Source organism: Zonotrichia leucophrys, chromosome 2 (assembly GCF_028769735.1).
Source record: "Zonotrichia leucophrys gambelii isolate GWCS_2022_RI chromosome 2, RI_Zleu_2.0, whole genome shotgun sequence".
Taxonomy (NCBI): Eukaryota; Metazoa; Chordata; class Aves; order Passeriformes; family Passerellidae; genus Zonotrichia; species Zonotrichia leucophrys.
In genome coordinates this window covers 135138732-135154012 of record NC_088171.1, presented here as the reverse complement: position 1 = coordinate 135154012, position 15281 = coordinate 135138732, and the positions used below count along the sequence as shown (strand labels likewise).

Below are 15281 nucleotides of genomic sequence, written 5' to 3'. Positions count from 1 at the left end.
AGAGCATAGAGCTGTTGTGGTCTTGTAATGCTGCAATATTGTCCATGCTAGGTCTTCTGTTCAAGTTTCAATCCATGAAAGTGGACTCCTGAGGTCTGAGTGGAGATTCCAAAAACCTCTGCTGTGTTATATTTCTCCAGATATATATTGAATATATCACAATGAGAAGATGTAAGTAACTCGTGCTAGCTCTATTTCTACAAACTCAAACTAATTAGTTTGAGGAAGGAATTCCCCTTGCTGTAGAAGCTTAGTTTGATATTATCTAGTTAATTGGTGCCTTATTGCTCAAAGTGTGGTTACACCAATCTCAGACCAAAGCATGATTGCCACATTAAAATTAAATGCAGTAGTTTGCACTAAAAGACTGAGGTTTTAAAGATTTTTTTAGCTCCTGCTTGTACTTTTCTGTAAAACTACCTCTGTTCTCCATTTGTCAGTGAGAAAACCAGGAGTCAGTGTTTTCTGAAGTATGAATTAGAAAATAGATTCGCTTTGAAATATTTAGATTCTGCAGTTTACATTCTGCAAGTGATTTAATACTGGAAATCTGAGTGGGCCTTTGGCCAGGAAGCAAAGACAAGCAGCAAACACAGTTGTGGTTCTTAACCAATATCATGCTAACAAACCTCTCTGACAGGGCAGAGTGGCTGGCTCTGCTACAGCATACATTTTACAGGGCCAGTGAGATCTACTCTGTGTGTCTTAGCCTTTCAAAATGAGCACTTTTCCTTTTTTTGCATGTAAATAAATATCATATCCTTCAAAGCTGGTCTAGTTTGAGGATATACACACCCCTTTTACAACTTCTCCTTTGAATCTTCATCTCCCATTCCATATTTTCATAATATTGTGAAACTCTTTCCCTTGAAAAACTTTATTTGGGTGAAAATGAGTTTTAAATTTGTTCCCATTTCTTTGAAATCCATGTACTTATAACAGTATTGTTATATAAAAACTAATTACTTGATTCAGAATTGTCTATATTATTATATATTATCTATAGATAGTGTATCTCTCAATACTCGCTGCAAATGTTATAGGAAATACAGAAAAAATATCAAATTATGACTCCAAAAAGAAAAGAATATAATATGGAAAATAATTAATTTTAAAATAATTAATTTTAAAGCTTATCAGTATTAGAACAAGTTAAACACCATAAGCAGATGAAGGCCCATTTTTTAAAAAAATGGAATTAGAAACTGAAGAGGGCAGAGATTCAGAAACTGACAAGAAGTTTCTTCATCTTGTGGAAATTCAATCCTCTCTTGAACCAAAATAATTTTTAAAAAATCAAAAACCAAACTAAACCAAAGAAAACCCAAATCAAATGACAATGGAATCTTCCATAAGCAAAAAGAGAGGTAAATATAGGAATAAATTTTGTGAAGGTCAGCATATCAAAACTATTTTAGTAGAACTTTCAAACTTTTAAGTTTTATTTCATAGGTACATGGAAAAATGAAAGAGCAGATATTTGGATCTCCTTTTGAACTTTAGCTTATTTTTAAATCTCTAAAATATCTCATTGGAATGTATTAATATCAAGTGTGCTGTTTAAGAGCAATTATCTCTGAAATGAAATAAGATGGTAACCAACATATTTCTACAACACCAGCAGACAGGAACAATACATGCCCCAAAACTGGGATAGGGAAAAGGATTTGTTGGTGTAGGAATTACGCAAGGTAAACCAGTGCTGATGACTTTGACAATAATGATAACAAAGCAGATGGGTTCCTTGGACTTTAGCAGCATCACTGACAGCTGAGGGCCTATGAATGTTGCCATAGCTTTGTCCCTGGACTACTTGAGTTGGATCCAAAATTCTTTCTGCCAACCCAGAAGGTGAGAACACAGTTCAGCAGACTACAGCTACAATCACTATTTGTGAACTGTGCTGAATTGATCCTCATTCCCTCTGTAGTCAGGGCAGTGGAGGATCAAGTTTCTGAACATGCCAGGTTCATGGGGAGAGCATGTTTGAAGAAAAATGTTGACACAGGCCCAGGCTCATAACTCCTATTAAGTACAAATAAACAGCTTCTGAGGGTTTGGAACCACTATTAGCAACCTAAAGAAAGTGTTCTTTAGCTCTTTCAGAAAAGAAACTTTCTGAAACCTCTCATCAATTAAATTTTGGCAGAAGCCTCAGTTGTGTGAAAATTTTGCCAGAAGCAGGCCAGCTGAACTGAGCTAGATTTCATACATAAGTGAGGCCTTGTGTATATATATATATATATATATATATATATATATATATATATAATTTTAATGATTATCATAAAGGTAGATATTTTAAAAAAACCTTTAAATGGAACAGTTAAAGATGTATCATATTTCACCCAATGCTTAACTGACAACTCATGAAATCATTTGAAATGCATTCTGTGCCAAGCTTTGCATGCTACTTGAGTTTTATCAGCACATACCTGTAGATGTATGCTTTTTCCATAATAGCTTCCAAACGATCATTAAACTCAAAGAATGTGTTATGCTGAATGGAAAACAAATAAAAGTAATCTAATCGTTATTTTTCAGTACACATTTTTTTTATAATAGTACTGGCATTAATTCACATACACATTTTGAAAATGGATTTTTCAGCAATCAAACTTTCTATAAATATTGGTTCTGGCCAGGACAGGGTTAATTTTTGCAGTAGCTGGGAGAGGCATGGCTAACACTCATGCCATTCTATACAATCTCAGGTCATTGCTGGGAGAGGGATAAAGGGACTTTCTTCTAGGGAAGAAAGCTGTTCCTTTCTGTTGAGAAAATCTAGCTGAGGGAGCTGTCTGGTATTGTTTATTATTGGGGAGTTTTTCCATGTGAATCACTTCTTTTCTTACACCCTCTGTCATTAGCAATGTTGTTGCTAGTGTTCATTTTCTTGTCTCATTGTTGTTTGCAGTAAATTGTTCTTATCTCAATCTGTGATCATTGCCTTTTGTGCCTCCAGTTGAAGGTGGAGAGGGACCAGGCATGCGGTTTTAGTGGGAGTATTAAATTGGAGAACACTATTCCTAAACCATGATAAACATTTAACAAAAATACGAGCCTGAAAAACAAAGATAAATTTGAGTCAAGTGTTTTTCTGGATGTTGAGTGATTACAGAAATAACCTTGCTGTTTGGGTCAGAGTACTTCAGGTTAACAACTTCTACTTCCTCATGCATATATAATTGCTTGGGCAACATGATCACAAAGAATTACATGCATTTCTTCTCTTCCTCAAATTCCAGTAACTTTCCTGTAAGTGATCATACGTATCAACAGCCACATAGTAGAGGATACTCTGTATCAATGTCAGCTGTATCAAATTATTCCTGTTCAGTATTTGCAGTTGATCAATCAGTGATTGCATGTATCTTTTTCCTTTGTTTTTGTTCAATACACAGCTGGTTGCCTAATACAAGGTCCTATTTAACTTTTCATTCTTTCATATTATTTTGGTTCTGATTTAAGGAATTTTTGAAGTTTTATTGAATACCAAAATGAAGAACACCTTTGTTTTATTGTCAGAATTCTGTATTCCTCCAGCTTTAAATGAAACCCAATTCTTTGTCAGCATGTGGATTGTGCGTGGAGAAATGCATTTAGCCACACAGTGGTCTGTGTTCTAATCCCTTCTCAGACCTTTCATTACACAACTTCAAGGTTTTTGGAGTTGATAACAAAAGTAGGTTTGTGCTTGATAGGTTTTCTGTGTATAATTTTTGTCCTCAAAATTACTTCCTATGTTTTTAAACACCTGACATGAGCAACTCAAGGGGAAGGTACATTGTCATTACTTAGTGATTTTTTTTTAATCTTTGAAAACGGAACAGGTAATTTGAGATTAATCTAATTTAAATAATGTGAAAAATAGCTTAAATCAAAAAATACTTTTTAATGTTAGGAAATAATAAGGTCAGAAGAAAAATAAGAAAATAAGGACTCAATTTGGCTAGACTATGACCTGTATTTTTTGTTTCTTTATTAAGTTATGTTGTACCTTAGCCTGAAGATATTTTACAATTTCTAAATTTCATTTTCCTAAATATTATAAAAAAAATTCTATTGCATTGCAAAAGCATCTAGGCATGGTTAGCAATCCATCACTAACACAGATCTTACCTTCAGCATCCTGTTTGCTCGAAGTGCTGGATTAAATCCAAAGAAGAAGTATAAAATGTCAAATGGAAACACTGATATCACATCAAGCTGTTAAAGAGCAGAGAGGTCAATTTAAATTTCATAGTAATCATAATGTATGTACTTGCTGTCAAAAGCCTGCTTAGACTGAATCATGACTGTGATGATATTTGAAGAGTCAGCATACTAAGCATGTATCTTCCTAGGTACTGGCAGGTAAGATTATCTCCTTGAAAGCACCAACAGCTTGGCTCTGCCCTGCTTTTGAGTCCCCTGTGCCTGAGATTTTAATCTGTTTCATGTGGGTTATTAACTGTATCTCATATATTTGATCATTAATACATTCTGTTTTTTCAGTAGTAGTTCTGATCGGACTAAAATGTTTGGCATTGAGCTGGTGAGTGCAGGTGGGGAGGCCACTACACAAGCACTTCTTAAAAGTCCTTTAAAACACTTCTTAAAAGCATGTCTTAAAGGTTCTTCTTGAAAGCTTTCAAACAAGGCTGCCTAAAGCAATTTGAGGGAGCACAATGAGTTAGATTTCTTGCTTGCAACCTGCAGAAGGCATGTGTTCCAAATAACAGATTCATATTCAACATAGGATTATAAATTTGGCTGGGTTGGTTTTTTTTGGTTGAGTTATTTTTTGTTTTTTTTTTTTTTTTGTTGGTTGGCTGGTTTGTGGTTTCTTTTCTTCCATCAATTTTTTATGCTGCTTCTCCCCATACTACTAAGGTTTTCAACATCTCGCTGCAGTCCATCAACTATGTGATTACTCTTACGTAACTCTTATCTTTCTTTATTCTTTCCCAAGATAGAGAAGGAAAGCTGTGGAAAATTTATCTTTTCCTTTTTAAAGATCTTGGGATACCTTGCTTTTTTGCTGTTATTGCTTGGAAGAGAGGGATGTGGAACTCTGGGCTTCATCTCACTGAATCAGAAATGCCTTTGCTCTGAGGGGTGTGAATTGTGTTGGCAGCAGCCACCCTGCAGCTCTGACCTTTTATTCCATGCAGGCAAGAAGCAATTAATACCTGAAGAGTGTGCAAAGCAAACCAAGAAATTGATTGAGAGAAACAGCCTCTTATGGTCTCCTTTCTCTCCTGCTCTCAGACATATGTCTAAGAGGAGGGAAAATTTAGTCAAAAGTGCATTAATATCAGTAACTGCTAATTAGTACCTAATCATATGACAAATTCCCACACTATATCTATATAGTGTGTCATGAGAAAACTCACATTAGTTTTTTTCAGAAATCAAGAGCCCTAAACATACCTCAAGTGGGAACTTAAACCCCTACAAATTCACTTTGACTGTATGGTGTATATCCTGCATTTTGGATAGCTTAATATCAAGTATTTAAGTAATGATACCACAGGCACTGACAAAAAAAAATATCTGAACAACACAGGTGCAAAAATAGAGAAGGGAGAGGGCAATGACTGAGATGCGTGCTTATAGTAACAGAGCTGTAAGTTCATCAGGAATTCAATAAACTACCTATCTTCCACTGACAAATAACCCCAACATTTAGGAGCAACATTAAGAATTTTCCTAAATCAAATGCATCTTTGTTTTTAAAAAGTGCCATGAGCATAAATAAAATCTTAGTTTGAATTTTTGACTCCTGTGAGTTATGAAATGTTCATTACAATGAGGTACTTCAAAAGAGTTTACAGAATAATTATCATCTCTCTTCAGGAGTTTTAATTTTTTTAAACAAATCTCTGGCAAATGGTGCTATTGTCTTTAGTGTGTGCTGGGATGACCTCTCAAAAACTAATCAAATTCTATTTTAATAATTTGTTACAATTCCAAAATAATATTTAAAATTGCATTTATAAATAATCTCTCTTCCAGTTAAACACTGTTTATGAAGATGTCAGTCTTCAGCTGGTGAGCCATTGTTTCATTATATGCCATTACATTATATGCCATTGAGCCAGTGTTTTCTGGTGATGTTCTTAAACCAACAGTGATTTTCAGTGAATGAAAAAAAAATCCTGTGAACAGGCAGCAGTTCGCATTGGCATCAGCAAGACGGTTCTACTTACCCGAAACTTCACAGAGCTGCGGTAGAATTTCTCTGTTTCTGCTCTGTCTGACTACAGTGATAATGAAAGGAGAAAAGGGCATAGTCAAGATCAAAATGTCAAGGATGAGCCTCTACTATTCCACAGGACAGTAGTGGTGATGACAGTTAAATTAATGATGGTCTAAAAGTATGAATGGAGAAATATCTGTATGTATTTCTGAGAAGAAGTACTGTTATTAGTACAGCTTACATTAGACCAGATTTTATTAGAATCACTTGAAAAAATGACAGTTGGGGTTTGTCTGTTTTTTTCCAATCAGGGTGTTGGTCTAGAAAATTACATTACATTTTTTCCACAAAACTTCCCTCTCAAGACAACTGTATGACTTCATGTTCAACCCAACCCCCTTCATTTCATGGCAAAAAATGCATTTATCTGTAATGATTCCAAGAAAAACTCAAAGAGTGTTCAAATTATGTTGTACAAAATTAGCTCCTTGAAAGCTAACATTAACATGCTAGCATTACTAGCATTACAATAATCAACACTGCATTCATTAGTAATGATTAGCTTTTTATTTTTAAATTGTTCTTCACTGGAACTGATGCTAATGTAATAAGAAAGGATAATCACAACTATATAAAGAAATTTATCTATTATTGTACTTTCTGTATTTATATCAGGGAAATTTTAAAAATAGCTTTAAGATCTTAATCATATTTCCATTCCAACTTTCACTATTATCACTTTAAACATTAAACTTAATGCAAGAGATCAGGCAGGAGACGGTTTCTGTGCACTAAAATCTGTGAATTGTAGAAATAGCTTCAAGGGAAATAGAAGCTGAGCTTCATATTTTAGAGTTTTAACTTTGTTCATAAAAATTGAGTTTTGTGGATTTAGGCAAATCTAGTTACTGAATATCTTAGTGTGGAAAAATACATTCCACTGTACTGCATTTAATATCTATTGAAATTATATTAGCACAGCTTGGTCTGTAAAGGTATAAGTAATATCGTATATGTACAATGTATACATTTTTTCTAAAAGCACTGAGGTAATGCTAGTTCCAAATTAGATTTGAAGATATATAATTTTGAATTTTCTGTCTGTTGGGCCCAGTAAAGTCAGGTTGAAGTAATCAAAACTTTTTTTTTCTGAATTAGGTATCTTTTTTCTATAAGATGTCAAAGAATCAAAAGCAGGGAAGACTAAAGAAAGGTTGACATTCTAGATACACTTTGGTAGATTAAAGGCAAACTTTCAGATACTTGTTTAAAATTTTATTTATCTCTATAAAAAGATAACACAAAAATTGTAGCAAGAATCAAAATTTAACATACTTATTGAACATACTTATTTCCCCAAAAGAGATTACCTCAAATAAGTTATTTTCAAAGTATCCAAAAATACAAGGATTTGCTCTGATTTTGGAAAAAATAAAACCACCATGTCAATATCTGTTACAAAGTATGCATATCCTGTCCAACCCTAGCGGAATATGCCCTGTCTTCAGCTGTGATTCTTGTACAAATAGGTGAAAGTTTCACAAAAACATACGAACACATATTTATATTATTTATATTTATATTTATATTTATATTTATATTTATATTTATATTTATATTTATATTTATATTTATATTTATATTTATAAATTTATTTTTATTTTTATATTTATATTTACATTTATATTAATATTTATATTTATGCACTATTACATATGACCGCTGATTCCAACGAGGAACCTGTTTGGAGCTGCATGCCTGTTTCAGCTGTTCTCATCTGTTACTTTCAAATCTGAAATCTTGAGTTTTTTCAATTTTTAATAATTCAGGTAATGGATGTGTTTCTTCCCACATAGGATAATGGAAGGTCAGTCTAGAATGGAAGGTCAGTGATGAAAAATATATGTACCCTTTGACAGATAAAAAAGTTACATAGATTTGACATAGTGATAAAAAAGAAGTGTCAGCTTGGATGAATTTCTATATTCTAACACACGACCACTGCCCATGGAAGTCCCAATTCCAATACTTACTATTATATCTCCCCCTTTGATGAATCTCACTCGGGGCTGGAAAACGATCAAGTCGCACAGGTAGCAGAGGTCGCAGATGACATCGATGACAAACCAGTAGATGGTGTTACTGGGGGTTTGGTACGGGAACACGTAGCGCAGCGGGATGAACCAGCAGTTCCAGTTATAGGCAACTGTCACAAGCATCAGCCACGCCACGTAACGCCGGTCTGCAAGGAAGAACATTGAACACACAGGTGTGAACTTGGGGCCTGCTGCCATTTTTTAGCCAAGTTCATTCTGCTGCAGCCTCTGGGAATGCTTCAGCCCAGACCCACCTACATTTCTCCCTTTTGCAGCTGGAACGCTGCTAAAGTGATATAGCTTGGAAAGAGCAGTCACGCAAGGAATTTTCAAAAATGAAAGCATATTCAGTGCACCTGAAGAAACTTACATGATCAAATATAATTATTGCATATAAGATATTGCATCTTGCTCATGTATATCATAACTGACAAAATAATGATTTGGCTGACGGACATATTTTATGAAAAATCTTTTTCCTAGGATATTTTCTCCTGAGAAGCTGAGAGGCCTCAGAAATGAAATTTTTAAACAATAATTATCTACTGCTGTGGAATGCAACAGGTGCATCTTTGATTGGTCTCCTGTCGTTGCTTTTAATTAATGGCCGATCACAGTCTAGCTGTTTCGGACTCTCTGGTCAGTCACAAGATTTTATTATAATTCTTTTCTATTCCTTTCGAGCCTTCAGATGAAATCCTTTCTTTTATTCCTTTAGTATAGTTTTAATATATCATTTTCTTTTAATATAATATATATAGTGAAATAATAAATCAGCCTTCTGAAACATGGAGTCAAGATTCTCATCTCTTCCCATGTTGAGGTTGCTTGCAAATTCCACATTTGGCCCTAATGAATGGTACAAATTCCAGATCAAGAAACAGAAGACTTGGTTTCTAATTTTTGTCAGTTTGCATTACACTTTTTTGCATACCATCTTTAAAACTGATGTCACTTTTCCCTGTTTGGAATAAATGTTTTTTAGGACAGGACCTCTGTGTCCCTGGGAATTGCAAACTGGAATGTGTATCTTATGGTGCCTCACAAGTGTGAGCCTGTGTAAGCCACCATGTAATATGAGGTCACTTCAATATGACTTTACCCCATTCTATTACGCAGCTTTAAATTTACCTGTGTATGAGTCAATGGTATCTGGTAGCTTCATATACTCCATGTATTTTTTCAGTGGAGGTTTTTTGAATTTACAGCACAGCATATCACAGTAATGATCCTCCTCTGGCTTTGCTTCTGCCTCCTCTTTCTTTTCTTCTTTTTTTTCATCTTTTTTTTCATCTTTTGCTGGGGGTGGAGGCTTCTTTGGTGCTACACACATAGATTACCAAAATTATAGGCATTTTAATAATGGCTCAATTAATTCACCCTGTTTTTACATGAAGAAAACTTCATCATGTTAAAATATCTTCTAAAAACACTGAGCACTGACTAAATTAATTTTATTAAATACATAGAAAATCACTTGAAGAATAAAATCACTATTGGAATAAACATGTACATCTGCTATCCTGAACTTAGGTTACAGAGTGTAATATCTATATTGCTGAATTTCCCTGGACATTGCTTACAAGTTACACCTTTTATAAAAGTGACAAGAAAATTGTTAATTCATAATTTAGCATTCATTAACACAACTGAGCATTTCTCTTTACATGACTGTTGCAAAGACTGAATGCAGTGAGGATGGAGATAAGAAAAGACAGCTGTGTCAAGGGGCTGATCTCTCCCCTCTCCTGAGACCTGATATGCAAGATGCAGCAGGTGAAACTACTGGGAAGCCCATGTTTTTTTACATTTCTAGGCTTATGAAAGCCTTGAAGCGCTCCTTTGAACCCAGTTCTTGCATCTTTGAGCTGGATAATCTTGTTTGCAAGTGTGTCCTATTAATTCTGGTGGCTTTACCTCTGATTAAGATACACAGTCTTAGCAGTAATATGACAAACTGGATCTATAATAAGTTAGGAAATGAAGATCATAAGTTCTACAAAGAGAACAAAAGTTGTAGATCAGCAAATATACAATTTAGAAAAAAAATTCCTTTATCAGTTTATATAGTTTATTATTCTTCAGAGACCATTTTTACAGCTTTTTAAAAACCACATACACAATGAACAGCTACTAAAAGGTGCCAGAACATAAACCCACCACACTAATTTCTTTGTGGAAAGGAAGGTCAAACTTTCCTTTGAAGAGGAGAAAAATTGATTTATATTTCATATTTTGTCAAAAGTCAATGATTGATTAATATCAAATGAGTTTGCTCTATTTAAAGCATGGACTTAAAGTCTTCAGTGTGTCCAGATTTCTGTCAAGGCTAAAATTTTTTTTACTTTATTTCCACAGAAGATCCCATATCAAAGTGACTAACATCCACTCATAAGATATATGTTTCTTCATATGTTTCAGATTCATCTTCATGAATAAACATCTCTGGGAGCTATTTCAAAATACAGAAAACTTATTGACATGAATGATTCTAGATACTGCCTCTATAAGTTTTTTCCCCAAATTCTTCAGTGATGTCATTCAAAGGGAGGGTGTACTTTAGGATTATGGCTTACTGTAGAGAAATAGGGATAAATTGACTTCATAGGGCACAAAGTGATCCTTTCCAGTGGATAAACACACTACACTTACAAAAAATTTATCACCGTATTTTCTGTTACTATAAAATTATTTTCAGTTTTAAACTGACCAAATGCACAGCTATTTCTAGAGTCACTTACAAGTTGGAGGACTTGCTTCAGGTGAAGATATCACTGGGTCATTCAGCTTTTCCTTGTAGACGTTTGCCCTTTCACGCAATTTCTTGACAATCTCTTGAAGCTGGGCATCAGCGTATTCATTTGTTTGGGGACCGGGACCTGCTGGCTTCTGTGCACTGGTTAAAACAAAAGGGGGAAAAAGGCTTCGTGTACTGGAAATCAATGGAAGGAAACAGTGGTAATTCTATTTCTGAACTGAATTCAGACATTGAGATTGGATCTTTAGTGAGCACAGTGTTTATTCATATCGCTTCATTCATGCTAAGTGGAAACCCAAGTTTCCTGCTCTTGCCTCCTGCTCATGTCAGCAGCAGTCTGTGTGTTATTTCAAGCAGAGGTCAGGGTACCCTCGTTAGCCTGCTGCACTAATGGCTTCCCACTGCTGCTGTTCACCAAGTTCTACTGTGGCTGTGTAGGGCCAAGAGTTTTCCTGATGTATTCACTAAGTTACACGGCATCCTCTTCACATCCGTGTATAAAAATGTGCTCATTGTGATATGGCAATATCCTAGTGATGACAGAAAGTGCATGTGGAGGAGGAGGGACTTATGCTTACTTTACACTTTCTAATGTTGGGAAAATTTGTTTCATCTATGATTTTTATGGTTTGTCATAGCTTACATGAGGTAAAAAACAATTGCATCTGTTTTCAGTGGAAACAAAATACTGGTCTTCTTGCTGAGGTTTCTTCTTTTTCTGCTAAGAGTTTGCTCAGGGTCATAGTAACAGCTGATATTGCAGCACTCACAGCATTTGTTCAAACCTGAGAACTATTGATTTTCAAACACTTGCAGACTCATACTCTGCACTGAAACTAATTCTTTCATTAGGTTTTATGCATGCTGGGCAGTCAGATATAACATCCAGGTGAAAGTGATTCTTGATCAGCTCTTCAGTGCTTATTCTTACTTGAAATTTCATCCTTGATTATTTGCTACTGTCTGATTTTGCAGACTGGGGTTGTTTTTGAGTGTAACTCAGCTGGCAGCTGGGCCACACATTTGGACTTCCTCTATGTAGAGACCAGGACATGGAATTCTTTTTCTGTGTCCTTGACTCAGCCCTTCTCAGCTGATGTGATGCACGGATGTCAGAGATGGTTGGAAATGGCTGGGACTGACACAAGGCAGCTTGAGGTCTCCTCCCAGTTGCCACCAGTCACAGTTGCCACCCTATACTGAAATTCTGAAAGCTATGCCCAATATAGGAGCTACAGCAGGAAATGGTTCTTTCTTTCTTAACAGTTTTTCAGCTCTCACAAGTTCCACAGGGATGTGGCTACAGCAAGAGTAGCAGCAGATCAAAAGTGACATATGCTTGAAATGCCCAGATTCTTGAGAAAATCTCCCCAAATGTGAGTAGGGGAAAAGTGGTATGACAGTACCTTGGGTAGGGAAGAAATGAACACTGCTGCAAAAGTGCTCTTTGAATAAACACCATGTCTCCTCAAAACCTAAACCTACTTCTAAATTTCTAACAGAAGGAGCTGTAGCTAAAAAAGGAGAGTGTCAGAGTGGGATGTGTCTAGCTTTTTGAGAAGCAGTTTTCTGGAGACACAACACAAATCACAGTGCCCAAGGAAGTATAATTTAAGCATATAAAAATCTTTCAGCAATAAAACCATTGGATAAAGTGGAGATATGCTCCACTTAGAAGCAGAAGCGAAAGTTTGGAATTATATCCTTGTCATTCCTCTATATTAAGCCTTGTATATTGCCTCTTTCTTAAAACTCCTCAGACAGGAGATTAATCAAAACAGTTCTGATACATTTTGTAATCTCATCACAGTTCCTTTTGTGTCACATTGTCCCTTTGCTCAGGCCATCTGTAAGGTAATGACATTTCTGGTTTTGAGCTAACATCTCACAATTCATTTTTTGCTTCTATGCAAAGAACTTAAAATAGTTCTTAGTCTTTGTTGTTGCTGTATTTGCTCAGGTCATTAGCTATCTTATAGTTAGGTACCCTTACCACAAGAGTCATGACAAAGACCCCTACTAACTTCTTTCTAGGAATAAGCTACAAACTGCTTGAGATTCTCCTCCAGTTTCACAGATTTTCCAACAAAAGTTAAAGTCTCCTCTATCATGAATTTGGTACAATGTAGCACAGAGGAGCCATGCTTCCATTTGGTACTGATTAGAATCTATGTGACTTAGTCTAAAGTTATTTGCCCTGCAGTTGATGAGAAATTGATTTTCCTTGCCCTACTTCTCATTTGGCTTGCATTACATCCTACTCCATTATTTTCTTGTAACAAGATGCTTACTTTAAATTTTCTTTGGTTACTACAGATGGAAGAGAAGGAAGCATGTTGAACACTGCTAATTTGAGGATGTTTATTGTATGTGTACTTTGTGTGGGGGTGAACTTTAAATTGCCTGGGCAAATGAAGCCCATTGAAACTTCACTAAATTACTTTTAATTAAACTTGACTCCTTCTGTCCCATCTTATCTTTGACCTTTGTGCAGTATGTTACAATAGGCCTAGGTCTGTATTACTTACTCTCCATATAGTCCTTTACAGAGTGGAAATGCTTATTCCTTGTACAAGTAACTTCATATGGCCTAGGAAATGAAAGTCAGGATGGCAACTCATGTACTATGCACACAGTCTTACTACTATCACAAACATATTTTGTTTAATGATAGCAATATATGTAAAATGAGAAGTATAATAATAATAATATAGTTTTCTAATATTTTTCTGTGACAGTGGTCACAAGGGTTTTCAGGGTGAGAGACAGACAAGAATGTTGAATCCGTGTTCAGAAGGCTTGATTTAATATTTTATGATATATATATTACATTAAAACTATACTAAAAAAGAAATAGAAGGAAAAGTTCTCAGAAGGCTAGCTAAGCTAAGAATAGAAAAGAATGAATAACAAAGTTCTGTGTCCCAGCAGAGAGTGAGAGCAGCTCTGCCGTGAGTGGTCAGTATATCCAAACATCCACAGGAGACCAATCATGAGCACACCTGTTGCATTCCACAGCAGCAGATAAACATTGTTTACATTTGTTGCTGAGGGCACAGCTTCTCAGAAGGGAGAAAAATCCCAATAAAGGATTTTTCACAAAAGATGTTTGTGACATTTTTCACTTCTAGATTTTATTTTTGTAAAACTTGTAGATTTAAACTTGTTTTTTTAGTGATAAAATTGCAGTGCTTTTATTCTCCCCAAGCCACAAGAAAAGATTTTGACACCTATAGCATAATTAAAGAATATCACCTTGAAATAGGCTATGGAAATACTGTATTGAGTATATTAATGTATGCAACAGCTGTTAAGGACTGTGGCTTGAAAGTTTTCTGTGTTAAATTTCAAATAAACAGTGATAAGAGATGCAATAGTTCAGAAGTCTTGCCCTTTTCTAAGTTGCAATCTGGGGTTTTAATTCCTCTCTGTTTCTGGCCATGAGCACCAAATACCTGAGTTCAATTTCACGTTTAATCTACCTGGTGACTCCTGAGAAAATATATTTCATAAATGTATACTGCCTGGAAAATATCCATAATACTTTTTGCTGATTTCAGGTATAACCCTATTTTATTTGCAGCACCTAAGAAACTTTCTGCTAATTACACGGAAATAGAGCTCTTGGTCCTGCTTTCAATGCTTTTATTGAGCTCTGATGTGATTTGTGATTGCATTTACAATCTCTGTCTTGAAAAAAAAGTCTTTTCTGAATTAATTAGGGAGAATCTCTGATTCAGATAATCAGTTTTCAGAAGGATATGATACTACACAGAACATGATGGCACAGATGAGAAAGATTTTAGAGAGACAGAAAAATGTATTTGCAAGCATCATGATATGTATTGATTCAAAAATACGTCCTCAATTTTTGCTGACAATCCCAGCGTGAGTAATACTATGGAAGCTCTGAGTTCCAAGCATAAGATTGGTCATCCTAAATTACTAGGAAAGCTAGTAATAGAAAAAATCCAACATACTAGTCACTTGCTTGGTACAGCAATAGAGCTATTCCAAAAAGTTAAATTCCCCTATTTTTATTATACTGTCCTTATAGTTCAAAGAAGTCTTCCCTGAGGAGAGGTTTGGAATGACTGAGATAGGTTTCTGCTTGAATTGCAGGTGAACAGACTATTTTTCTCCTCCTTTATCTGCACAGGATGCTGATGGGATTTTAGGAGTGAGCTTTAATAGTCCCCTTCATGATTTTGCCACAAGATGTAGTAGTGTACTAATGATTTTT

General features: G+C 35.3%; 1 protein-coding gene across 1 annotated transcript in view; it reads right to left on the bottom strand.

Moving 5' to 3' along the window:
* CNGB3 (cyclic nucleotide gated channel subunit beta 3) overlaps window positions 1–15281 on the bottom strand; it is a 60599-nt gene that overhangs the window by 22353 nt on the left and 22965 nt on the right. The window contains exons 4-9 of the mRNA XM_064703590.1: window positions 11022–11176; window positions 9412–9603; window positions 8218–8426; window positions 6195–6245; window positions 4123–4209; window positions 2436–2500 (exon numbers count right to left, since the gene is read on the bottom strand). Coding sequence (XP_064559660.1) covers window positions 2436–2500; window positions 4123–4209; window positions 6195–6245; window positions 8218–8426; window positions 9412–9603; window positions 11022–11176 — 759 coding nt within the window. The remainder of the gene's footprint in view (window positions 1–2435; window positions 2501–4122; window positions 4210–6194; window positions 6246–8217; window positions 8427–9411; window positions 9604–11021; window positions 11177–15281) is intronic.